At 43.8% G+C, this 26,835-nt stretch overlaps 3 protein-coding genes across 4 annotated transcripts in view; 1 reads left to right on the forward strand and 2 right to left on the reverse strand.

Annotated features, from left to right (window-relative positions):
- Positions 1-1,764: 1,764 nt before the first annotated feature.
- On the reverse strand, positions 1,765-6,876 carry phb (prohibitin). Of its 2 annotated transcripts, none has more exons than XM_080488782.1 (7): positions 6,801-6,863; positions 6,215-6,308; positions 4,504-4,665; positions 4,026-4,168; positions 3,712-3,828; positions 3,366-3,461; positions 1,765-3,281 (listed from the first exon to the last, which is right to left on the reverse strand). In XM_080488782.1, the coding sequence occupies exons 2-7, from the start codon at positions 6,297-6,299 to the stop codon at positions 3,069-3,071; spliced, it is 816 nt and encodes a 271-aa protein (XP_080344908.1). In that variant the 5' UTR covers positions 6,300-6,308; positions 6,801-6,863; the 3' UTR covers positions 1,765-3,068. The 2 variants fall into 2 exon arrangements, with proteins under 2 accessions (XP_080344908.1, XP_080344907.1); XM_080488781.1 differs by having other exon boundaries at positions 2,307-3,281; positions 6,215-6,311; positions 6,801-6,876.
- Positions 6,877-10,102: 3,226 nt separating this feature from the next.
- LOC308124582 (uncharacterized protein) lies at positions 10,103-15,907 on the forward strand. Its single transcript, XM_080487659.1, has 6 exons — positions 10,103-10,207; positions 10,977-11,160; positions 11,915-12,018; positions 12,104-14,827; positions 15,106-15,314; positions 15,405-15,907. The coding sequence occupies exons 2-6, from the start codon at positions 10,977-10,979 to the stop codon at positions 15,475-15,477; spliced, it is 3,294 nt and encodes a 1,097-aa protein (XP_080343785.1). The 5' UTR covers positions 10,103-10,207; the 3' UTR covers positions 15,478-15,907.
- Positions 15,908-20,951: 5,044 nt separating this feature from the next.
- Positions 20,952-26,835, reverse strand: part of vat1 (vesicle amine transport 1) — a 29,066-nt gene continuing 23,182 nt past the window's right edge. Inside the window, exons 5-6 of the mRNA XM_080487660.1 lie at positions 26,324-26,565; positions 20,952-21,443 (exon numbers count right to left, since the gene is read on the reverse strand). Coding sequence (XP_080343786.1) covers positions 21,171-21,443; positions 26,324-26,565 — 515 coding nt within the window. The 3' untranslated portion in view covers positions 20,952-21,170. The remainder of the gene's footprint in view (positions 21,444-26,323; positions 26,566-26,835) is intronic.

The raw sequence follows: 26,835 nt of genomic DNA on the forward strand, positions 1-26,835 counted from the left end.
TGGTGTTATTTCTGTATGCAGTTTGAATGTTCTCCCTGTTTTCTCCAGTTTCCTCCTACAGTCCAAATATCAGAACACATGTATTTTGACTTTTAACTAACTTTACACAACTAGTCTGAATTATCATGTGGAATGTTTCTGAGATGTAAACAGGTCATAGCTTTGGACATTGTATGGGCCGAGCGCTATGCCTTTTGGTTGTCCCTGAGCAGCAATGAGAAAATGATTAATTGGATCAAAATTAACACAATTGATGTAACATTTACCAGAACTTAACTGATGCAGAGCGGTAACAGTATTGTAACTAATCATTGGCCTGGTCCACCACAGTAGTGGAAGTTTTTATTTGGCAACAACTTTTTGACCAAAATTTTATTAGTTCACCTTGATAGTGTTTATTTATTCCTGCTACAAAAGTCGAATCGTAAATAGAAAAATCAAATCACCTTTTCATTAACTTCTTCTAATCTTTTAGATCAGTGCCTTTTCAATTTACAATAAGCTGATTTAAAAGAGTCAGAGGGGAAAGTCTATTTAAAAATACACTTTTGGAGTGTCTGAACCCAGTAGCAGACCTTAACTTCACCATTCAGTTGTCAGCTTTCATAACTGGTATTTTTCTTTTTTTAACCTTCTATCAGAATTTTTTACACACATGAATGAACACATATTTGGCTAAAAAACCTACTCTTTATTTTAGAATAATATACAACACAGCAATTCTTCAAGTTAAAAACATTTAGGGAAGTGAAAGATACACAAATGCTCAACCCAGTTTGTGTGAGATGAGCTTTCACGGTTGGAGGAAGATCTCAGACATGCATCACTGGAGCTCATTTAAGCATGCAAAGATTTAGATAATAAATATTTGTTTTTCAGCTTAATGTCCATAAAGAGTTTGACTTATATTTCACACAAAGTTTACTCACAATAACCAAAATATCCTTCCATATTTGTTCATCATTGAGAGGCCTGGTTGCTCTGTTCCTTTAAACATGTGTATTATGGGGAATCAAAGGAAAATTAACCTTTGTGGTTTTACATTTTGACATTAATTAAAAAATAAAAGCCAATCTAGCAATAGCTATTAATGTCAGTACCACTAGTTTAAGTTATAAACTGGATGATGAATATAATCCAGTTATATCAATTATATATAATTCAGACTATTATTGTGAAAGACCCACTTACATTAAACTAAGATGGTGTAATTGCAATTCATACATAAATGACTATTGGTATTGTTGGAGTCATTTACACATATTGTTGGCAGGCTAATATTTCTTGTTGTTGCATGATTTGGACACTTGGTGGCAGTAGTTGAGCACAGCTTGCATAAAGAGGACAGAGGTCACAGGAGAAGCAGGGCACAGGTGGGGGAGAGCAAACAGTTCTCACCAGACCAGCAAGCACGACAGGAACAAACTCTGAAAAGGATTCTACTTTCTTTTGGAAGACTAACTGGAAATTCAGTTCCATACGCCACCTCCACCTCGATGCCAATAACTGGACATTTAAACATTGAAAAATTGTCATTACAAGGTTTCTTTGGGAAACAAAGTGGTGTAGTGTCATTTCGAGCATATGCTGGGCCTCTTAGTAACGTTTGTCTGGTTTCTTCTCACTGTCCAAAAACATGCAGCTGAGAGTAATATTGTGTGCAGGTGAGAATATGAGTGTGTTTGGCCTTGAATGTCCTGAAAGGCACCAACAAATACAATTTATCGACTTCAGTGACGGTGTTGAAGGAACTTAAGACTGGTGGAGAGGTTTAATCTGTTACTTTATTTGCATAAAAACCTAAACACACAAAATAAAAATAGAAGTTATATAAATCTATTTATGTGTGGTGTTGTAGGTATGGGCACTGAAGTTATCAAGCTGATCACCTCACCCTTAGATCTAGTATGTCCTCAGACTAGAAATAGAATTTTTTTTTGTAAATATAAAGAGTGGGAACTCCTAATCACTACCTAAAAAACAAATGGCCATAGACAGAAAATATATCATATGACTTAATACTTCCACCTAATAAAGAAAAAAAAAAAGACAGCATCAGTTTCAATGTACAAACACCACCTGTGGTCTGTAATGGTCAACCTGAGGGTCTCCAGTCATCACACTCACCAAAAGTTCACTTCTCAGTAATTCCTTGAACCAGGAGGCAGACCCCCACACCACCTTTAAATATAAAACGGATGCTTCCTTCAACTCATCAAACTGAACCGACAAAGCCACTGTCTTCATACGACCAAGTCAATTTGCCTCCTGCCAGGATGAATGAAAGCATTCAAGCACTCTCCTGTGGCGAACATGTGATTTAATCATACATCTCAGCCCCGTACAAAAAAGTGACCACTGGGAGGTAGAAATACAATTTTATTGTAGTGCGATCTCTGAGCCATGGGACGTACACTTTCTTCAGATGAACTACAGACACAGCAACAACTGTAAAGAATGAAGGGTCATCCTCTGTCCAGGAGACGGTCAAATCAACACACTATAGAAGTATCATTTATGAATACTGCGCTAGAGCTGATCTAGAGAATCATTCCTTTAGCATATCAGAATTAATCATTTCTCATCACTTTTGTCATCAAGAGTACATTAAGAGAGATCTGGTTATCTGCAGATTTTTTCTATTTTAGCACAGTAAAGAGGTGATCATCTCATCGGTGGAAGAAACTGTTGCTTTCTAAACATGCAATGCTCTACTCTCTCTCAAACTTTATCATAGTATTCCTTAGAGAATTTACTGTGCTGATGACTTTTCTCCGAAACAAATTTATAGATACATAGGTGACCATAGATGGCGCCGTTATAACCCCTTCACTTCGTAACCCGAGGGTGGACTTCATAAACACATCCATCGCAGACCTCTCACTTTGTCTCCCACCATGCTGCCGTCAGCAGAGCCCAGTCCACAGCTGGTTAGAGAGAGAGTGGGAGGAATGTATGTGGGAGTGGGGAGGATCCATGATGTGATTCTCCAGCCACTCCTTCCATGGCCCTACTGAGAGCAAGAGTGAGGGGGGGGGGGGGGGGGGGGGACACGGGGCGAGATGTTCTCACTGGGGCAACTGGAGCAGCGTGCCCTGACCCGAGGGAAGGTAGGCGACGTTGCGGGATCGCGAGAGCTGGAAGGCGATGTCCTCCGCTGCCTCCAGCTTACGGAGCTCCACCAGACCGTCACCGGCCTCCATCAGGGAGTTGGCGATGAGCAAGGCAGCCTGGGAATCTCCCTCTGCTGAGATGATGGCCGCCTGCTTCTGCTGCTCCGCCTGAAACGATTCAAAGGAACGTGCGGTGTGTGAGTGCTTCACTCGTACCGTAATAGATCAGAATTACGTTTCACTTTAAAATACCTTTTCCACGACGAAACGGGCCCTCTCTGCATCCTGCTGGGCAACCTGCTTCATCTCAACGGCTTCTGTGAATTCTTTGCCAAAAGTCAAATGTGTCTATGGTGTACAAAGAAATAAAAAACAAATTTCAAGTTAGGCTCCAACCATGTAACAGAACAGGCAACTTAGCCTGGGACGATAATCAAGAAATCATTTAATGGCACGATTAATGAAATAACTCGATATATCACTATATTACAACGAAAACAAACACGCATATAATTTGTTGGAGGATATATCTTTCAGCAAAATTTGTTGTAGCAAGCGTACGTGAAACAAACAAAATGTGGCAGCAGCAGCTTCGTACCAGTGAAACATCATCCAAGATGAGGCCGAAGGTGGAGGCTCTTTCTGTGAGATCCTCGCTGACCTGGCGGGACACCAGCTCTCTCTGGGTGATGAGTTCTCCAGCATCGAACCGAGCCTGTGAGGAAGAAACGTGTAAGGTTAGGAGCCAGTCGAGCAGTTTGATGTAAAAAAAATAAAAAATCCAACAGCTTCTACCTCACAACTGCTGTATGAGGACATTATGGTAACGTCTGCTTTTCCAGCTATTGCTGAATAAACCCATGCAAAGTCCAGCTCAACCAATGAATGTGTACATTTGTGATCGACACTCACAACTACAGCCTTTAAGACTTCTGTGGTGATGGATGGCAGCACTCTTTCATCGTAGTCTTCGCCAATGCTGGTGAAGATGCGAGGCAGCTGAGTCGTCACCGGCCGGAAGAGGATACGCAGTGTGATGTTGACATTCTGCAGATCTGTGGAGAGAATGAGATAAAAAGTGACTCGGGCTGCATATGATGGCCCACAAACAACTATTCTCATAGATTCCAATCATAATTTACAGTTTGCAGCTGCTGTCGTTTAACATTTCATAGGTTGTTCCCAGCTTGTTAAAAAATAAACAAATTAAAAATCACACAACAGTGTGTTTTTTTATATCAAAAATGTCAATGAGAGCACAAAGTATACCAAACAACAGTGGCAACTTTTCTCCCGGGGCACCACGCTACAATTGTGAACAGTTTGTTTGAGCGACATGAAATGCGAATGTCCAAGTGAGAAGACAGCAGCTCCTTCGATCGTCAGATACCTTTGCTGCCTGTGATGACGGGCACGTTGCGTGGACGGGAGCGGCAATCAAAGATGATTGGCTTCTGAACCCAGGGAATGAGGAAATGGGTCCCTTCGCCAACGACGGCTTCCTGGATGCCTCGAAACCTGTCGAAGATCACAGCCTGGTGCCCTGCATCAACTGGAGCAAAGACAGAGGGAAGGTCATAAGAAAGACACTTGAAGGTCATCACCAACTCACATCAAAACCCCAACACAAGCTGAAGACGCTTCGCAGTGACAAATGTGTAAGGCAGAGGTGCCCAACTCCAGTCCTCAAGGGCCGGTGTCCTGCATCTTTTAGTTCTCTCCCTGGTTCAGCATACCTGAATCTAATGATGATGTCATCACCAAGGCTGAGAAAAAGCCCAATAACAAGCCCCTCATCACAATCAGGTGTGATGCAACTGGGAGAGCGCTAAAACATGCAGGACAGGGGCCCTCGAGGACCGAGGTTGGACACCCCTGGTATAAGGCGATGCGTTGTTATTGCTGCATCCGTGCCTGATACATCAGAAGCAAACAAGTGTTTTTTTTAATGGAGTATTACATCTGATATAAAGTGGCAAGGGATGAGTCCAGGTAGAATGTAATTATAGTACTGATCATAACAGAAGTAATTTTAGTGTGACAAAGGAATGCGGTTGACATGCCAATATCAATATTTAGCGCTAATTATTGTGACTTCACTTGCTACAGAAACATTTCCCATCCTATAAACCAGCTGCCCAATTTCAACATAATGGATTCAGTATCTACTCTATTGATACCATTATACCAACACCTGGAACGATTCCGAGAGGGTAATACAGTATTACAGATTTGCACGAGGCAACTTGTGTGAAAATGTAATATCACCCATGTATATATGTAAATTAATCAATACCTGGAGACATGTGGACGCTGAACTTAATGTTTTTAGTAATGACTCATCATTTAAGGTTATTTAAATCTCGTCTTTGATTTGACTACAGTATCATAGTTCAGGAGGCCTCAGTTCCAGGCCTCGAGGGCCAGTGTCATGCATGTTTTAGCTTTCTCCCAGTTGCAATGCACCTGAATGCAATAAAACGACTCGTTATTGGAGATTTTTTTTTTTTTTTACAAGCTTGATGACAGATTGAGGGGTGCTGAAGCTGGGCGTTCAAAGCGTGCAGGACACCAGCCCTTAGGGCCCGGAATTGAGGACCCCTCATAGTTACACAAGAAAATGTATGGCATCAAACAAAGTTTGATCTATTCAATAAGTTCAATTATATGATACCTTGCAAAGTCAGACAGGACCCTCGAGTATATGAAAACATGCAGTGTGTGGGATCACACAAGTTATGACATGAGAATGTACTGACCAAAATAATTTATTATGTGATGATGTCAGTCCAAGTCTTCCTGAGTTTGGCTTGTGTAAAACAGGTGTGAAGGACAACTGGGTAGACACATTGTTCTTTTTCCTAACATTACAAACTACAATAGTAAATACTAGTCAAACCTTATATAACCATTTATTTAATATCCTTACTTTGGTACATAGAGACCAATAGTGATAGCTTGAAATTAAGAAACTGAGCATATTGATTTCTCAGGCTTAAACATTTACATCACAGTCACGCAGGTGGCAATTACATGATTAAAACATACAGGTAGACAAGGCCTTGATGAAAAGAAGATGATTCTCTCGGATCTGTACTCACCGTTGAACAGAGCTGAATTAACAACACCGCCACCAACGGCAAGGGCGAGCCCCAACTTTCCAATGGACTCAAATAACTTCGCCATGACGGGAACCTGCTGGTAAAGAAGAACTCTTTCAGCTCCCGTGGTCACCAACTTTATGCCAAAGCCCCTAAAAACCAGCTAAAAGCCCTTCTCTTCAGAAAACACACCTTTGGCCTTGAGCTGCTCGATGCCAAGGCTTGTGGGTGGATGCTAATTTAGCCAAGCGGCTAGCATTAGCATTTCGGCTCGCTATGACAGTTGAAGCATGCAGACTAACCCGAGCGCTGCAGCTTAGTTTTCAAGGCTTTAAAATACTACGATAAGATATCTGAACAGCATCAAGCAAAGTGAAAAGCCAGACCAGACGAGACCACGCCGGGTTAGTGCACGCACGTTCCCTGTGAAGCACTCCACTCGTGTTCGCTTTTCTTTAACCGCGAGATTTAATAGAAATTCACAATATAACGCCACAGAAACCTTCCATTGGCTGTGTACTTACTGCTCCCCGGGGGTTTAGATGATGGTGAACGTGTCAAGAAGACACTTTATGTCATAACTCACCTCGGATGGCTCAGTTGTGTTTGACCTCCACCAGACACCACGTACCACACATGAAGCAGCTGCGTTACTGCGCGTGCGCTCTAGATACAGCAATGACGCCTCTGATTGGTCCAAACACACAAAACTCTTCTTCTACTAATTTAATACAGTTGAGTGTACTGCCCCCTACTGTTTACAATATTTAGACACCATTACCACTATTCTATTACTACAGATTACTACTACTCCTTTTGCTACTACTACCATTACTATTATGACTACTTCAACTGTGACTACGACTTCTACTACTATTGCTACTATTAATACTGCAACATCTACTATTACTACAACTACCACCACCACTTCTACTCCTATTACTGCTGCTATTTCTACTAATACCGCGACTGTTTCCCGTGGGTTATATGTGTGTTTTAACCAGTTTTAAGGTGCATTCTTGCCTCACAAACAAAAAACAAAAACAAGAAGCAAAAAATGACAAGAGTGCCTTCCAGCGAACAAAGAGCGCCGCCATTTCTCTCTCGACATCGGAAGTCACGTCATCTTGATACAGGAAGTAGTCTCATCACGCGGAGCTCTCAGTCTCCCCCTGGCGACAACAACAAAAATAGATACTCCAAAACAAAAAGTAGTTTCATTTCTCGCAGAGATATTGAGGATTCTTTTGGCACTTTGGTGGGTGATGGATAATGAACTGGCCGTCATTTATATGTACTGATGATTCGGCAGCAGTCCTAACAACAATAAAATAAGCTAATTTTAAATCCACAGCTGATATTCTATGAGAAATATTTCAAGCACTGTTTCATATTCACAAAGCAGGGGGTGAGGTGGGTTTTATTTGGATTCCAGCACATATGGGTGTCGAGGGCAATGAGGAGGCAGATAGTTGGGCTAAAACAGCAACCATGGGTGATTCTGTAGAATTTGATCTTCCATATGGACTGTAGACTATAACTTGTTGGTTATGTTCTTATATAAAATTACATTTTAAAATCTGCTGGCTTTTCCACACGAAGCAAAGAGATTACGTGACTTCCTGTGAAGAGATTCAGCACACAAAGAAGACTTACTTTGTATATTAATGACTGTGTGTTTTACTCTTCGTAATATTTCATAAATTATTAAAAAACATACTTTCGTACTGTTTAAAGATCACGTCAAGAGAGAAATGGCGACTGTTCTTTTTCTTTTTTTTCTTTGAAGAAATCCTCTTTGTGCAGTTGTAGAGGTCAGCGGTCGTACAAGGGGTACGAATAATAAGATAAAAACAGGAATAAGTGTGAAGGTAGACAAAAATAACAAAGAAAAGAGAAGAAAGAAAAAGACATAAAATAAAAGAGAGAAATAAATAAAGAGTCGTGTCCTTGGGGAATGTCACAGGAACTCGGGGTTGTCCATGAGTTAAACATCTTCTACCACGTTGAGGAGTTTCACGGCAGTCCGTTACTTCATGTGTTTCAGTGGTGAGAAGAATAAACACAGTTCTTTATGGAACACATACAAATGTAGCTTACATTTTAGAAATCTGTTTTTATGAATAAAAAAATTTGCTCAAATGACAATGGTATTAGTTGACATGTCATGCGAATAATTCTTAATTATAAAACCAAATAAAATATTTTCACATTTGAAAACAGGAGCTGGTACATGCTTAGATAACCAGTGACGTAAATCAGATGGTGGCTGTCCTTGTTCTCAGATCGGTCCCTCTCGACAAGAATTTTTAAGAAATGAGGAGGTATCAACGTTTTTTATTAGTATGTGACTTCGCCATTCAAAGACAACCTACTACTCTCCCTATTTCACCAACAAGTTCTTTTATATCGGAAAATATTATATAATCATAATTGTACACCACACAACACACCAATATGGAACAGCAGATAAATCATGATCAGTAACAAATCATTGTACAATAAGGAATTGATGGATAAAAACATTTGGTCTGTAATTCAGTTTGTTGATGAAGGAAGTATGATGTCCCATGAAAACTTAAAAAAAAACCAACTTTAAATATTAATCGTAAGTCCTTCATTTCTATGAGAAAAGCAATTCCTGTTACCGTATTAGATCTAATGTTCAAATTCCAGGAATGTCCCTCCCTGTCTTCCTCGTCTTCTTCTGGGAGGCTGTGGCTTCATGTCAGTCAAAATTCCTAACAACATAATCAGGAAACTGTATAATAAGATTTCATATCCCATGTTGTCATTCCGTAACTCCATTGCTCAGGTTTTTTCTGAGGGCATCATACACTTTGCGCTCAAAGTATCTAAATTACCCCATCACTCCGAAAGCTAAAGAATTGCATTTTAAAATTTTGAATGGTGTGTATCTCTGGAGTGAATTTTTATGTCAACAATTCAGATTTGACACAAATAAGTGCGTATTCTGTGAGGATATGGAAACTACAGATCATCTATTCTTTCAATGTATTTGCTCAGAAGCACTTTGGGCTGATATACAAGACTGGCTTCATACCACTATTCTTCTTGAACCCTTTCTTCCAAAATATATTATATATAGATTTGTATCAGGAAACAAAGATTATGACTTCTTGAATAACAATATTATCATCCTCAAGAACATTTTTACATACATATATACAAATACATGACGGTATATCTTAGTTTTTATTTATTTATGTATGTATGTATGTATGTATGTATGTATGTATGTATGTATGTATGTATGTATGTATGTATGTATGTATGTATGTATGTATACAGACCCTTTCCAAAAAAAATTGAGTATCATGGAAAAGTTTATTTATTTCCATAATGCCATTCAAAAAGTTAAACTTTCATAGATTACAGATTCAGGGCCCAGAATTCCAACAATTTCAAGTATTTATTTGTTTATTTTGACATAATTTGGGCTTCCAGTTCATAAAACCAATGAAAACAGGAATTCAAAAAATTAGAATACTGTGAAGATAACCACCATTTACTTCTCAGATATATATATATATATATATATATATATATATATATATATATATATATATATATATATATATATATATATATATATATATATATATATATATATATATATATATATATATATATATATATATATTTATTTATTTATTTATTTATTTATTTTTTTGTGTGTGATTTTACTCACTTCCAATTAACCTTTGTGAAGATGTATTAAACAATGTTTGTTAAGTGATTTTGTTAATTTTTAAAAAAAAAACAATACCTCTTGACAAGAAGCGCGTCCACGCTTGAAGTAATCACGTGCACGAGCCTCCATGTCCTCACACGGGGCTCTCGGTCTCCCCCTGGCGACCAAAAGAAACCACACACTACAAAACAGAAAGTAGTTTCATTTCTCCCCCGCGGCTTGTAGATCGTGACGATCTTTGAAAGGTAGCGACAAACCTACGAGAGGCAGTTTGTAAGGTCAGTAATGGTCCCCAGCCGGGTCGACATCCGAACCGTTTTGACCAAGTCGAGTGACGATCCGTCGACGTTGCGATCCAGCAGCAGTCAGTTGAGATGTGTGTGATTTTATTTACTTCCTCAACACTCGGCTCTGCAATGCAGCTTGCAAACACGCGCTGACAAACATACACTCGGATTTAATTACTGATCGGCGACCAGACAAGTCGTTAAAATCACATTCCGTGGGGTTTTTAAAACAACTGGGCAAACGTGTTCAACCGCCACTGTCTTATGTGTGCACATGCTCTCTGTAAATGATCCAACAGGTTTATAGTTGATGGAGGAACAGGAGTCACTTTCACTGTTTGTTGAATTCACACATTTGTTCAATTGTCACTGCTGTTATATAATTAAGTAATTAAGGCTGTCATTGAACTTTTATCAATTGTAAAGTGTGAGTCATATTACTCGCTTAAAAACTGTAATGGAAAATCTTTAATATGTTGATGTAGTGTCCTGGTAACCCCCAATAGAGGGTGTTAGACTGTCAAATATGTTTCCATCTGAAAGGGTGGGGTCCTTGTGGGCTTGATCGATATCAACACCTACAGCTTTGTGATCATCTTCTTATGTTTGTATATTTTGTTTTCCTCATGTTGACACAAATTCTGCTGGAATTACCCCCCCCCCCCCCCCCCCACCCCCACCCCCCCACTATGTGAGAAGTCTTGCAGTGACTTTTGAAGTTTGTCCATCGTCACAGCAGTGATCGTGTTTCCTCCAGCAGATGGCAGAGCTGGGCAGGACTGTGAGGGTGAGTGGTCTGCCCACAGGCATCGAGGATGACAAGCTGAAAGACAAGCTATTCATCCACTTCCTCAGGGCCAGGAATGGAGGAGGGGAGATCGACTCTGTCATCATTGTCAAGGCGACGCCTGTTTCTGCCCTCGTCACCTTTGAGGACAGCAGAGGTCGGTGGGGTTGTGCCGCACTCGTGTCCCTGCATTTAAAGTGGAGGGGAGGTGGCTTTTATTTTCTTCTCCTGAATAGTTAAATGATTCTATTAAATGGGAACAGTGACATGAAACTACAGACACATGAACTTAAACTTGATATTGATGTGATAAATAAGTGCAGGAATAGTTCACTGTGAACAGCTGAAGTCATTGATACACTATTTAATGATGTTGTTGTTTTACACCTCTGCTTAGGATTCCGTGGTAGTACAGTATCTTACTGACTGGAAAGGAGGAAGCAGAGGTCAAAGCAAACAATTTAAATAATAGGAAATACATTTATCCACCCATCTTTGATACCACTTTGATACCGCTGCTTCCTATGAGGCCACCTTACCGTTACGTTGAGTCCAACCTAAATATTAATGTTGACAGTGGAAAATGAAGAAGTCATTTTCATCCTTTCACAAAGAGGAAGGATGAACTTGGCCAACAAAAAGCAAAATCACGAAATAGATTCACAAATTTGACAATTACAGTGTAAATATTAAAGACATCATTGTTTCTATTTTCATCGGTCTTGGCACCCCCCCCCCCCACCCCCTTGGCTCCCCTCCTGAAGGTTTTCTGGATCCGCCCCCTGCTGCTGTCTCCACACTGAGCTGGAATGTTGGCATGAAAGTCAATACAGAGGCCAATAGTGAAAACGCTTAGTCAGGATGCTTCACAGACTTGATTGATTCCCCTCTGATGTCCCCGCTCCCCACAGTGGCACAAAGACTCATTCATGGTGGCCGGCAAACTCTGGACGTCGACGGGACGAAGTATAAGCTCACTATCGCAGAACATCATGAAAGGCCGGATCCAGATCAGGTACGTCTTGTTTCGGAGTTTTAACGAGCCGTAAATTTACTAGAAGAATCACTGGAAATGTCTTTTTTTTCGCCCGTCATCACAGGTCATCCCTAAGTTGTCGGCTACTGTTCAGTACAACCATCTTCCTGGCGGAGTCATGGCTTTGATAAATATTTGCAAGAACCACTGTGATGTTGACGTAAACTATGTTTCGGCTGAGGAAAGCTGTATCCTATCTGGCGCCTTCTCCAAGGTGCAGGCTCTCTTGGCACAACTACTTGGACACCCAGAAGGCTCCAGCTCAGCAGAGAATAAAAACTCAAGTGAAGCTGCTCCTGGGGTGTTAAAGCACCAGAAGAGTCTTCCGCAGGAGCCCGAACATCAGAGGACAAACCCAAACGAGCAACAAGAAAAAAGGAAGCATGTGGACAAACCACCTGTTGAGTACAACTGGAGTTCAGGTCCAGAGCTGACGCCTGGTGGTCACGACTGGGACGACACCGGCCAGACAGAAAGTGCAGCGAAGCAGCCGCCTTCCACGTCGGTAGAGGACTTCTCACTGATTTTAGACGGAGACATGTACCAGTATGTGCAGAAACACTGCCAGATTGAATACCAGGATATACTCAGTCACTATGGTGTGGTCGTGGTGGATATGACAAGCCAGGGAGTGACCACTCTGTTTCTGCAGGTTGCAGAAGAAGGGAAGATGAGGGAGGGAGTTAATGAGCAGGAACACTTGAAGATGGCTAAAATGGCGATAAGTATGTTTTACCAGGAGAACGAGACAAAGATTTGCCGAGCCCAGGTCCCGAAGGATATCCTGTCCTCTAGGGGAGAATTAAAGAGAGCAATAGAAACGCTGTCTGTCAGTCACCCGAAGGTTCTTCTGAATGAAGACGAGCACAATATCTATCTTATTGGAAGCAGTAGCGACGTGTCCGCAGCCAAGCTGTTTCTTCTGCGCGACCACAGTACAGCGAGGGATTCAGGCGTCGATCGAGCTCGTGGTTTCAGTTCGTCTCCGTATCCTTCGGGTTCGCCAACTCGTGCAAATGAGGAGAGACTTCCTCCCACTGCATCGTCCGTCGGAGGATTTGTGGATGAGAAAATAGATCACTTGCGGAGGTCAGATGACGATGAAAGGAGAGCTAATGGAGCTGGACGGTATAAATTAGCGGCCAAGTTTAAAGATTTAGGGGCCGCTGGGCTCGGCAGTCGAACAACTGACTTCACCTCACGAGCAAAGCCTTCCGTCAGCAAACAAAGTCGCCCCGGGCCAATGTTAGGGTACGATGTACTGTCAGATACGTCAAAGGTTTCTGGTGAAGGGGTCTCCAGGACTGCAGCACAAAACACTGGAGGGGACATTTTGTTCAAAGAAGGGTATTTGCCTTCATTTGCATCTGCGTCTGTTAAAACCTCTTTAAACCCAGAGGAAATGGACGTCCTATCCAAGACTCCAACCTCCTTTACCACGACTCCGGCCAGCTTGTCAGGAAGTACTGTGATTCCACCTGCTGGATCTGGGGCCACCTTGAGACGATCCAACAGTTTCTCTGGAACATCCCAGAAGAAGGCTCAGGTCACGGATCAGGCGAGCGAAGAGAATCCCAGCAAATCTAAAGTCAGAACCAGGGGAAGGTCTTCCAGCTTTAGTAGCCAAACACCCAGGGAAAAGCTGGGAGTTCATACTGCAGAGCTCACAGTGTTTGGGGTAATTTGGTATCACATAAAAGACGCTTACAGAACCCAACTCGATGACCTGACCTCTGATGTCCAGATGACCGAGGGGCGCTCAGACAAGAAAATGGACATCACTGTCACTATAAGAGGGGCTACCTCATCCAAAGTGGGCTCCTGCCAGGTGGCTTTACAGCAGCTGATTGACACGGTTAGTTCGGACTTCTCCGTGGAGGATCTGCCTCTGTCAGTGCTCGGTGTTGCAGACACGACAGATGAAACCCTACAGGCCTGTTGTTCAGAGGTGCGGAGCCGTTTCAAGAAGGTCACTATCCAGCTTTTCAAGGAAAACATGTTTCTTCTTGGTCCAGAAGGATTGTGTAGTCAAGTGTGTGCTACACTGCGCGAAGTCTTTTCTGGAGGTTCGCAGCAAATACCTGCGGAGCACCACAGCTCCAGCCTGTCTACTTCTCAGGGGAATATCGTTCCTTCTGTACAGATGAATAAAGGCCAAAGTATTAATCCTCACTTTAACGCCAAGTCTCAGGTTGAACCAGAGAGCAAAACTAATGGGACTGGTTGGAATAAGGACTGGCAAACAACCTACAGTCAGGACTTCTGTGATAAAGGGCTTGGGAATCGATTTTCTGGCCCATCATCCATCAAAAAAGACCACGTGGTTAAGGAGAATGTGAAAATTACTGATGCAGTGGGAACAGCTGGACCGAAGACGAATTCGTCAGAAAATGACATCAGTAAGGAACGTTTGAATGGTGTCAAGTCAACTACAACCTGGGCTGAAAAAGATGGAGGTGTTCATGTCACCATAGTGGACAGTGCAGGGCGAGGACAAGCAAACGACGAGCGCACCGGCGAGGAATCTCCGTCGAGTCGGGAGGGCTCGGCGTTTCTCTGCTTGTTGTGTAAGGCGAATGGAAAATCGGTGACAAAGTGTGGAGTTATCATGTGCTCAAAGTGCCAGAACTATAAGCACAAAAACTGCCGAGTTTGCAACGAGGTGCCGCAGAAACCATTGGGAATTCAGGGCCAAATGAGCCACAGAAAACTGTCCATCAGTTTACCTGGCCACGGCAAGTTCTCCACTGTCATGATCGCATACCACATCCAAGATGGCATCCAAGGGGTGAGTTGCTCGATTAGAACTGATTTATACTTAAATTTAATATGTGCAATCCGTTATAAAGTAGCGTTTTACTGTAATGCCACTACTAACTAACCGATTACTCGTATTAACACTTCCCATTTCACTTGCAGTGTATTAAAACTGTAGTAGTGCTGCAGTTTGCATGTTCATTGTTGATCTCGGCTGCTTTTACTGCTGCTCCTTGTCATTATTTCATTGTTTTATGCATCAGAACAAGTAATGCCACCGCTTCTGGTATTTGCTCTCTGCTCTCTCAGGAGCGTCACCCGTTTCCCGGAGAGCCGTTTCGAGGAGGCGAGTTTAGAGCCTACCTTCCCGACTGCGTGGAGACAGAGAAGCTGCTGCCCAGGCTGAAGAAAGCCTTCAGGCAGGGACTCACCTTCACCGTGACAAGCAAAGACAGCGAGGCCAAGATCACCTGGGACTGCATCCCGCACAAGACCAGCTTGCAGGGAGGCAAATCGGAGTGAGTGAGGCCACCGAGGATGTCCGGTAAAGGTCACAAGCTCTCGTCCACGGGATGCGAGTTGAACAGTCTCCTTCTTGTCTCTCTTAGGAAAGGCTATCCGGATTCCACTTACTTGAAGCGCTTGTCCGAGGTCTTGACCCAGCACGGGATTGAGGAATGACCAGCCAAGAACCTAAGAACAATTAATTGCAGAGGAGCTCCCTCACCATTTTGTATATTTCTGTCCACGTCCGTCTTCAAACGTTTTGCACTATATTTACATTCGAGTTTGTGCCAGTATAAAACAGTCTTCTGCAGCAGGCTGACGATGGTGGAGTATTTGTAATATTCAAACCCATCCCACTATCGATCAAAAGAAATCAATTCACTGTATTTCAATGACCAGCCGCCATTACTGATAATATCCCACAAAGCATTCCTGCGTTCCTATTCAGCTGATTTTATAACAGTTTTTAATTGTAAAGTTTGAGCATCAATGTATAAATACTTTTTTTTTTTACTTGAATGGTTGCTTTAATTAATGTTTTGTTAAAAAAAATGCCTTTGATTGGAGAAATATTGAAATGAAAAAAGCACATTTTCTGTCATTTATTTTTTGTTATGCTTTTTTATTAGTCCTGGAAAACATGTAAGGCATATGGTAACATTACACACTGAAGCGTTACAAGCTCTAAAGGCCATGTGGACAACATGGCACCACGCAGTAAACCCAGAGTCAAGCACAGAAGCAGCATCAATTCAAAGGGTTTAAAAAAACAAAGTCGAGACGAGAAGTGTGATTGCAACCAGGAAAAAACAAAACCAAACAACAACACAAGGACGGACCGTGTGAAGTAGATCTAGAAATCAACCTGTTGGGGTATGCCTTGCAGGAAATGACAGCGTTCTGAAGAGGTGTGTAGCAGGACGGATGTGAAGAGAATTTCCGAAGCATTCCCAGAGATAGGTTAAATCGTCTCTTGGATGTACCAGCTGGCCGTGGCAGTGCCCAGCCTCAAGGTACGAACGGGAACGGCAGACCGGTGGTCTCCTTCGTCACATCGCACCACTACATGAAACTAAGCTACCTGTACATACACATAATCTTTCTTGAATGGTTGAGTAAGCATGCATTCTAGTACTTTACATGACAGTCCCAGCCAGGTTGGACTATCTTAGGGTCTCTTGCGATGCTGCTGCATTGCAATACCGGCAAATATGACTGCTGGGGACACAGATAGGCCGATGTGGCTGTTTGGGACGGTATGGACGAGTGAACGGCGTGGCTCTCCAACTGGAATCAAGCCGCTGACAGATCCACTCCGTCCGGACACAAAAGCTTGAACATGAGACGTCTATGGCGAGGAGGGGTGTTGGTGTGACAGAGTGCAGTGAACTTCAGTGAAACGATTACGCCGTGTGTGTTGGTAAGTGTCAGAGGGTTTGTTGCATGAGGAAAGCTGCTGTTTGGAATGACCTGAGAAACCATGTAAAAGAAAAGAGTTTCAGCCTCGGAGCTGAGCGGCGGGGGGCTTCGGCTACAAGCCATGACCGACAGAGGAGAAGCTATAGGACGCTTCCTGTGTTTCAGACCTAAAGCCGAACAGTGTTAATCAACACTATCTAATCGAAGACCGCAAACGCTCAGAAAATATCTTCACTTTGAAACACTGTTTTTCCCCTGTGCATCACTGAGTCGCTAAGTACTCTTGCATAAGTGTCTGGAATGACTGGGAAACTGTTTCAAGATGACATGCATTTCATCTTCACTGTGGTGGAAAAGCTCTCGGGCAGCAGGCCGATGCAGGAAGGGGCGGATCCACTGGAACCCCCAACACCCAGACGTGGAACACCCGCCCCACTGATTGAGTTCATCTCAAAGGCATCTCAGCTCAAAGGAACCAAGGGGAAAATGTCATAAGAAGAAACAAAAAAAAAAAAAAAGGGAAAGATTGTAATCTGTTTTCCACATGCACTCGAATGCATGCAATTTCAAATTCCAGATGTCGAAGGGATGTTTTATTTCATAGCGGGGCCGATAATGGAGAAGACTTTTGGCTGCCGCTGGACTCCCACACCGGCTGAGAGGATCTGCAGATTGCGGGACAGGAATGGAGAAATCCTGCAGCGAATTAAGATCAGCTGTAAGGCGGAAATGTTGCGTCTGCGGCAGGCCCGGGCAGAACTACGGTCAGCCACCGTTTCAGCTGTGCTAGACTGTTAGCGTTCCTGCCCAGCTGTGTGAGAACATCTGTTCACTCACTTGTTGTACAAACCAACTGAAAGATCCACAGTGAGTAATACATCGGTCGCTTTGGATTCGAATGAAATTCTTATACTTTTTGTGGCTTTTTATGGAATTTGGTGGCGTTTAAAGCCTTGACTGCACCGTACATGCTTCTTTTCACTGCGATACTGATAGCGTGGTTATAAACACACTGGAGTTATCAACACGTGGTGGTCGACATGGATGTGCAGTGAAAAGGCTGTGAATACGCTGGATTGAGGTGCGCTGAGTGCAAGGTGGCCGGCACAGTTGCCGGCCTACAAAAACTACAAACCATGGAAAACCTTTTGGTAAACGGCGGCGACGAAATCAAAGAAAATCTCTGAGCACCCATGAGCATTTGAGATACAAATCTGACGCACTGTGAGAACGCATTTGTATTTGCATCATGAAATGCATCCAAAAAACAGATTTTTTTTTTTTGTCTTGATATTCTTTTTTATGCACTGTTAATATTCAAAGCATTGACAGAGGAATATACATACAGTTTGGCACATGTGATTTGGACCAACAGAAAGACTTCATCACATTTATAAAGGAGTGCAGATTGGCCAAGTCCCCACATAAGAGTATGAGCTTTGAACTTTTTAAACCCTTGGATAACAAAACAAACAAACAAACAAACCAAAAAAAAAAAAAAAAAAAAAAAAGAGTCAAGGTAAAATTAAAATAACATAGTAAGTAAAACATCTTTTTTTTTTTTTTCTTTTCTTTTTTCTTTACAGAAGCGTTTGTTTCTCACATGGCACTTGGAACAGAAGCACCGTCCACAGGTTCACAAAAGGGAGCCCAGCAGATTAGAACAGAACACTAACCAGAGGCTGACAGGACACAGTCACTCCCCACACCAGCGTGGCGTTCGCACTCCAGCCCAGACCACTCGCACCCTGCTCCACGTTTTACGCCTCACAGCCCAGGATGGATGAATGCTTTGATTTGAGCTGCCTCCCAGGAGGAGTTTGGGCCCTGCAAACACTGGCAAGCTGGAAATGAGGGGACCTTTACATTGTGTGTGTGTGTGTTTCTATGTGTGTGTGTGTGTGTGTGTGTGTGTGTGTGTGTGTGTGTGTGTGTGTGTGTCTTTCTACGTGTGTGTGTGTGTCACCTGTGCTTTCAGTGAGCTTCAGCAGATACTCTGGGGGAGTGGATGATGGGAAACAGGCTGCAAACCTGGAGCAGAATCAAAAGCCTGTGTGGGACTGGGGGGCGACGGCCATGCTGGCAAGTGCATTAAGATCAGCGAGCAGAGTGCAAAATACTAATACCAATTGTCCTCACAACACAGGCCTCTTATCAGACAGGAGGGAGAGATCCAGTGAGGAGAGAGGGGTGGGGTGGGGGTGGGGGGGCTCGTTTGGAGCTACATGATACTGTAGCAGAGTGGTAGTGTAAAGGGGGGAGGACGAGGGAAGAAGGGGGGGTGCTTTTAAACCCTGACAAACGACCTGAGGACACACGTCTTCACACACAATGGCACACCACACACAGCACATGAGGGAGGCCTCTCATGCTAACACAACAACTTCTTTTTTTTTTTTTTTTTTTTTTTGAAACTTTTTTTTTTTATCATTTTTTTTAAACAAAGTCACAAGTCACCATCTGAGTCTCAACACCAGGGCCGGACTCAGAGACAGGCAGCAAGGCGGGTAGGGGGAGATAGGATTTAAAGTCCACCCATTTGGTTTTGCAATGAAATACTGAGGATTATTCTTGGAAACCATGTCAGACAAAATTCATACTGTCCATTAGGGGGGAGTGGTGCACTTGTGTTCTTTAAACCTGCACACACTGTCAATTTTTAAACAAATCAGTGTGTAACAGCCCTGAAAAACTGCTTCACATCCTCGTCGTGTCATCTGGAATTTTTAACACCTGTTCAAATACGGGTCGGCAGCACAGACCGTGGGCAAACAGAGCGAGGAAAGCGGCAATGAGAGAGGGAGTCAGAGACACAGACCACACAGCCATCTCTGACGAGCCTGACGCCTGTTGCTATGCCGACCATAGAGAGGCGAATGGAAAGAGGAGGGAGAGAGAGAGAGAGAGAGAGAGCGAGAGAGGAACAGAAATAAGAGGAGAGGAGAGGCAAAGTATGGACGACAGCTTGAGCTGAGTTCTCATCTCTCAGGTCGGGGGTGATGGACAGGCGAGTGGCCGGTGTGAAAGAAACAGAATGGCGTTGGAATGTGTTGGAGGAGGATGGGGCCGGGGGGGTGGGGGTGGGGGGTGGTGTCAGCCCGATCCACAGGGGTAAAAAAGGACTTGTATTCACCTTCTTAACTTGCTCATTTCAGGCGCTTCACTGTCTCAGCATGACAGTGCCTCTTTCATCACACTCAGAGTGTGCATGTGTGTGTGTGTGTGTGTGTGTGTGTGTGTGTGTGTGTGTGTGTGTGTGGCTGGTTTGAAACAGAAACACATTCCCTCTTAATTGGCACGGCGCGCTTCTTGCCAACAGTTGGTCAGCTAGAAAAAATCTGTAACTAAGGAGAAGGAAGCTGAGCAATGATTTTTGCCTCCCTATTCAAAGCCGCACAGAAAGGCTCATTATGAGGGGAAATTCATATTCCGGCGAGTGCAAAACCGCAGCCACTATATTAACTTCACAAAACATTTGGTGGGAACGCGTGCGTTTATCGAGCTCCCCCCGTTCCTCCGCCTCGTTTGAATACCGACACGAGCTTCAACCACAGAGAAATGATAAACCAATGTGAGGCCTTGTAAGCGTTAACGCCATTGTCTAAGCAGTCAAACGCCGTGATGCAAATATCTCCAGGGGAGGCAGGGTGCATCAGCCAATCACAGGCATCTCTGACTCATCCTCAGTGACATAACTAATGGTTGGACACCGGGAGAGCAACGTGTGGGTGGGTGTGGTTCTTGGTTTAACTGCCTTGTCTTTGTGCCTGTCTGTAGGTCCGGCCTGTGGGTGGGTGGATTGGTTGGGGGGAAGTGGAGGTGTGTGCGTGTGTGTGTGTGTGTGTGTGTGTGTGTGGGAGGGGGAGGAGAGGGGGGGTGGGGGTGGGTGGGGGGGTGGGGGGGGGGGGGGGGGGACTCAGCACAGTGAGGGGGTGAAGAGGAGGTAGCAGGTGGAAGTCAGAGCAGAACAATTTAGCACAGTGGGAGCTGAGGGAGGTGCGTAGGGGCATCGGGGGTCGAGGGTGGGGCCGGAGCCGGAGCGAGGATTACGGTTGTCAGGGGAAACAGTAATTTGCCCCAGGCCTGGGCCGTGCCCACAATCCTCCTTGGCCCTCCTGTCTCCATCACTCCTAACAGGAGAAATATTGAGGCTCTTACCACAATATTCTGAGATGAGGAGATAAGCTGGGAGCTTACAAGAGGTTACATGTGATTGGATTTTTTTCTTTAGATGTAAATACAAGACAATAGGTGGGGGAGGAGGAGGTGGGAGGAGGAGCCAGGCCTGAGGAATCACTGCTACATGGGACTTGAGAGGTGATTGACAATAGGTGTGATCATTTTATAATCTATCCTGACTCCCACCCGTCCCCCCTCGCCCACTCCCACCCCCTCCCCCCACTCTGCAGCCCCCTGCTCGGTCTGCTCGACTATCCATCCCTCCCCTCTCACTTCTCCTCCTTCTTGGCGTCCTCCTTCTTCTCCTCCTCCTTCTTCTCCTCCTTCTTGGGCTCCTCCTTCTTCTTGTCGTCCTTCTTCTCCTCCTTCTTGCCATCGTCCTTCTTCTTGTCCTCCTTCTTCTTGTCCTCCTTCTTCTTGTCCTCCTTCTTGTCCTCCTTCTTGGGCTCCTCCTTCTTCTCCTCCTCGGGCATGGGCTCCGTGGTGAGGATCACCTTGCCGATGTTGTTCCTCTCCTGCATCTTTCTCATGGCGTCGCCCACCTGGAGGAGGAACAGAGACCAACATTTAGAAGATAAGACCTCAACTGAGTTTCTGAACTGCACAGTCACTGAGGAAAGATCAGCAGCATAAGGCAGCGTCTCTCCCAGCAACACATCTACACAATAATAAACCCCTTCATGCATTCAGTGCCTACATTTGTCTGCATGCTCTTTGCTTTTTTGCTCTTCAAATATCCCTTTAATATTCACTACATGAGAAATTACATTGGTTTAGATGAGACTTTAATAACCTTCAAAGGGAAATGAGATTGTAGCTGCAGTATTCAGAGAGGATAACAAACCGAACCCGACCGCAAACGCATTTTCAATATTAGAATAAATACAATGGAAATGTTTTCAAATGACAGAAGTAAGCAAGAGACGGAGTTATGGAGTAGAATTTTCTGCACAAATTTATCTATTGTCCCTATGCTGTGAACAAACACAAGTTTGCTTTAAAAAGTGTATAATCTCTTAATCATACGGAGTTCATTGCTCCGCATTTTATTTTGAGTTAAAGACTTAAATAAATATTTCTCGGTAACGCTCATCATGGGATCTGTAGTAGATATTGGAGTTCAGGACTGACTTTAAATTGAATTCTGTAAAGCAAACTTGTTTTTATGTGATGAATTTCTTTTCAGAAGTAGTGCCCTAAGTTCAATCAAACTGAATATGTAAATATGGCTCATTTGAAAGGAAAAATCTAAGTTCTTTGTACATTTTTGGTGGGGTTTTTTTTTTTGGTCCAACTTTCTCTTGTGGCAGAAACAAACACAGGAAGTGAGGTTGCAGAAATCACAGTCCCTACAGTAAGAGCAAATATGTGAAAATAGTTTGCATTGTCAAGAGAAAGGGCGTCAAACATGTGGTCCATGCGCCAAAAATCAGCCGACAAGATAGTTCAATGCAGGATGGCGGAGGATCCTGCGGGGTGTGGAGGTGTAAATTTCAATAAGAGCAACTGTTAGTTGCAGATTTGTCCAAGTCAGTCGCAGTTTTCCCAAAACTGAGAACCAGAACTGAACTGTAGCATCAGCGTCAAAGTTATGAGCTCATAAAAACATGTTAGGCATTAAAAAAAAAATTATTAATAGCCTATAAACTTGATGTACTCATCAGAAATAATGTTTGCACTACACTGAAAGGTGACTGTTGAAGTTCACCAGGATAAAAAGCTTCATTCAGACAAGGAATGTGGGGAGAAAAAAATAATTAAACATAAAAACACGACAGAATACTAACTTATAAGAAATTATTTGCTTTTAGTCCAAGGAATCTTTACAAATATCTATTTACATAACTGTTTCCTTGGGTATGTTAAGTTCGATGACATCTCAGTGTGTGAAGGCGTTCAACTTTTTCTTTTTGACCGAAGCAATTTGACTGTAAAATTTTTCTTACTGTAAGAAAAATATTTAGCTAAATAAGTTTTAACAGTTTTTTTTTTAGAAGCAACATAATATCAAGATTATCGTCTATTGAAAATGTGAAAAGCAAATTTCTTTTCTCTTTTTCCTCATCTTTCATATATCTGTTACTGGTTTTGTCACATTTAATGTGACAAAAGTATTTAACAAAAATCAGGGCCACATTTTTTAAATTACAGTCTAATGAACTGAACCCACATTATGTGAATGAAAGCCTATAAAACATCTAAGGAAGTGATTTAAAAAAAATAAATAAATTCAATAAATAAACCACAGATTCTAAGAACCACAGCAAGAAGAACCAAAATGCAAAAGCTCGTCCATCTTTCAGTCTCAACCACCTGAAAAATCTCTTCTGCGGATCAAAGGGCGGTTTTACAGTCTGTGATAGTGGCCAACTCACACAAAAGAGGGGCAATAATGGTGGCATGTTTAATCACGGCTGACTGTCAGAAATTTTTACAACCAACGTTTTATGACACCGCACAGATGAACTGCTGCTACGAGCTACAGGAACTAACAGCCGATAAAAAATGGAGCAGAAAATGATGCTCAGCTGACTCCAACAATACACGAGTTTGGGGATTCCTAAGGTAACAAAAAGAAAGTTTGACCTACGTCCACATTCTAAGTCTATACAGACCTTTTCCCGTGCACGTAAATGCTACCGGAACAACTGTTGATTCTTCTTTCGGTTTTTGCTCCATTTATTTAATTTCCTGGAGGCGCCGGTGAGACGGAGGGGTTGTTCCCTCTGATTCAGTGGAGAGCACCAGTCAGCTCCCTGTGGTACTCCACTTTATGAAATCCAGCTCACACAGTGGAGCAGGTCGTAAACTCATAAACCTGCAGAGATCGCGCAGGCTGCAGGAGCCTTAATGTTGTGCATTTGCTAATAGGAGGCAAAAAACGCTTTTGAAAAGTGCTGCAGAGACTGCGTCTCCAGCCGCGAAGGGGAGAAGACGAAGGACTTGGCGTTGAGGTCGACAGTAACCTCGTCGTTTCCCGAGAGATATTTACACGGACTAAAACGACAAAGGTATCCATCCAGTCGAAACATCAGCTGATCCTTTGAGATACGGGTTCTTTAAGACTTCAACAAGTAAAGTAAAAAACTGCTTCTCTGTTCACACAAGTTAAAACTGCTTAATCCTTTTTCTCAATATCTCTGAAACGAGAGTGTTTTCTATTCTATTCTGCTTTATCTGTGGAAGGGAACTCGGCATTAAATGATAGAAGTAGGTAATCGGGGGTTTATTACTCAAGCTTCCTGTCCAAAGTGAAACAATTTATTTTCATGTGGATGAACATCCTTGTGATGATACCCTCCCCCCCCCCCGACTCGTTCATAATGATGAATGGAGAATCCCAGCCCGATCAGCCCCACCCTCTTCTTGACCAGCGAGCCCTGACCACTGTCTGTTCCTGTCTCCATCACCCCCACCACCCCCCACCCCCACCCTGCTTTACCTCCTTGCTCTCTCCGACCCCGCTGTTTGTGCGAGGCAGGCAGACCACCTAACGACCAGCGCCACGGCAACAGGGCCATCTCCTAGCAACGTAAAGCCCCGGCTGAAACGTGGCCCTGACGATATTCAGGCACATGGGAAAGAGAGGGAAGGAGGGGGCGGCAACTGGTATCCCTCAACTGAAGAACAAGCACCGAAAGCATGTGCGGGAGGGGTAGGACTCCAGGAATCGTCTTCAATGTGAATGAAAGATGGTGAGCTGTTTTCACGACTCCACCCACTTCCACCGCTCGCTCTTCACAGATCTGACAACCCCTCTGGCTCCCGGGCACCTCGGACATGAGTGTGCTATTTGTGGCCACCGACACCGCCGTTATCCTCTCGGGTATCGGTACAGATGTCGCTAATGAATCACAAGAAAACCGCAGGAGGAAACAAGTTGTGCTAATTTCACAGCAAGAAGATCTCCAGTTTGATTTCACCCTGGGAGGGGGGGGGGCTGTTCTGCCCAGAAAGTGCATCATGCACTGGTTAACGTGCGTGTGAGGCTGATTGAGTTGCTCCTCGGTGGAAACGTGTTGCATGAAAAAAAAAAGGACGGGTAGAAGTTTATTGATTACAGGGACAAAAACAGAGAGTGGCATAGGGGTGGGGGTGACGGGTCATGATGAATGGGGGTCAAGTCGTGACATTTGCACCCAGACCGGGCTAATCGACCGGGCGTTTGATTAAATGATCATGGTTGGAGTTTTACATCTTCCTCTCGCCTCTGTATTCCCACTCTTTCCGTGTCTCCTTTTCTCCCACATCAGGGCCCCTCCCTAAGACGGACGCACACACTGACTAAAGGATGTCGCCATAGCAACAAGAGAGCAAAAAAGATACACTGTGCGGAGGGAGAAGGAGAGAATACAGTGAGATAGCGGAGAGACAGAGAGGGAGTCAATAACCTAAAGACAAGGGGAAAAAAGCGTCGGATATAAAGAGCGGGACAGATGGAGAGGCGGAGAGAGAGTGTCAGATGGCGGAGAAAGACAGCGGGTGTTTCTCTCTGGCCACAGTCACGCAGCCAAAATACTGACCAGCTCCCACTCCGACAACAGAAGATGTCAGCCTCCGACTCTCCCCCTTTCTACCAGTGTGTCTTCACACTCTCTCTATTCATATCTGGTCGCGGCGTTAATTTTGTCAGACACAATCTGAGTCTGTCCGGCTGAGTGAGTTACGCTGGAGGAGACACGGAGCTGCCTGTGCACAAACTTTGCCTGTTGAATGGAAGTGTTGCTGAATCAGAGCCACACCCAGTGGCTCCTGCACAACACACACGGATGAGGAGAGCCACCTGACATTTACACGCATTTCTGGGTGGCTGGGCTGCGAGCGCATGTTATATAAATAAAAATAAATAAAAAAAACCCTGCCTGTAATTCAGGTGTAAATGCACCCGTGTCACAGTGAATCATCCGGTCAGTCAAACTGAGGCGCACATAGGGATGGATTAAGTCACGGTAACAGCAGAGAAAATGGATCCCAAATCCAAACAGAGAAGACATTTAATGGAAATTCCCCGCTGAGCGTGAATTGAGCCAAAAAGCACATTAAAACAAAAACATGCGCAGTTCAGATACAGTTCAAAGGAAATGTTTGGAGAAGAAAACTAACAATGTCGGTTGTAAATAGTGCGGATGATAGGAATCTGTAGGTACATGCTTTATTATGATAGCGATCTACTGTACAACATGTCGAGTAGAAAAAGCCCTTTAGAGTAAACAAATGTGAATGTTGGCTTTTGGCTGAACTACACTTACATGCGTGTCCTTCCGCTGGTTCCTGCAAAACGCAGAACTGCACTACCTGCGATGCTCTAGTTCGTATCATTTCACCATATGTTTCTATGCTATAATCTAGACTTACAGGGCCTATTTTATGTAATCTGATCGCATGATTCGAGGCATGAACAGGGAACCAGATGGACACGAACCTGCTCGAGGTGCCAGGTGGAGTCAATGCGGGGTTTGACCTTGCCCTGCTTGTACAGATCCAGGATGGTGTTCATGGTCTGCGTGATGAGCTCCATCTCGCCGTCCAGGTAGCCCAGGTGGAAGCCGCACACGGACTTGTTGCTCTGGATCAGGCTGAGCGTGTGGATGGAGAACTGGTGGTACCAGTTCTTGGCCACCGCGAGCAGGTTCTTCTTCTGGCCCGCCAGCATGTTCGCCGCACCTGAGGAGATGAGGTGAGACAAGGTCAGAAAAAAAAATCTGTCGGTACATTCACACTTGCCAAGCGTGGCGTGATCAAAACGAGTCCCGGCGTGCTCGTGCCGCCCGTTTGTGAACGTGTCAATGCTTTCATTTAAACCCCGGTGTGCACCACAAGAATGGACCAAGACTGGTCAGGATGTTCTGTTCTATTTGTACACTTTTTAAAAAGCTTTGTTGACGTTTAGACGAGCGTAGGCAAACTGTTACGCACGATGTTAGCTGGGAAATG

This window comes from Lipophrys pholis (genome assembly GCF_963383615.2).
Source record: "Lipophrys pholis genome assembly, chromosome: 19".
NCBI classification, from domain to species: domain Eukaryota; kingdom Metazoa; phylum Chordata; class Actinopteri; order Blenniiformes; family Blenniidae; genus Lipophrys; species Lipophrys pholis.

Coding starts and splice junctions, on each gene's coding strand:
- phb (XM_080488782.1), bottom strand. CDS start 6,299: ATGGCGAAGTTATTTGAGTCCATTGGAAAGTTGGGGCTCGCCCTTGCC. Junction 4,666..6,214: donor TAATTCAGCTCTGTTCAACG/GTGAGTACAGAT, acceptor TCTTTGCTCCAG/TTGATGCAGGGCACCAGGCT. Junction 3,462..3,711: donor TCTTGGATGATGTTTCACTG/GTACGAAGCTGC, acceptor TGTACACCATAG/ACACATTTGACTTTTGGCAA.
- LOC308124582 (XM_080487659.1), top strand. CDS start 10,977: ATGGCAGAGCTGGGCAGGACTGTGAGGGTGAGTGGTCTGCCCACAGGC. Junction 12,019..12,103: donor AAAGGCCGGATCCAGATCAG/GTACGTCTTGTT, acceptor CCGTCATCACAG/GTCATCCCTAAGTTGTCGGC. Junction 14,828..15,105: donor TCCAAGATGGCATCCAAGGG/GTGAGTTGCTCG, acceptor CTGCTCTCTCAG/GAGCGTCACCCGTTTCCCGG.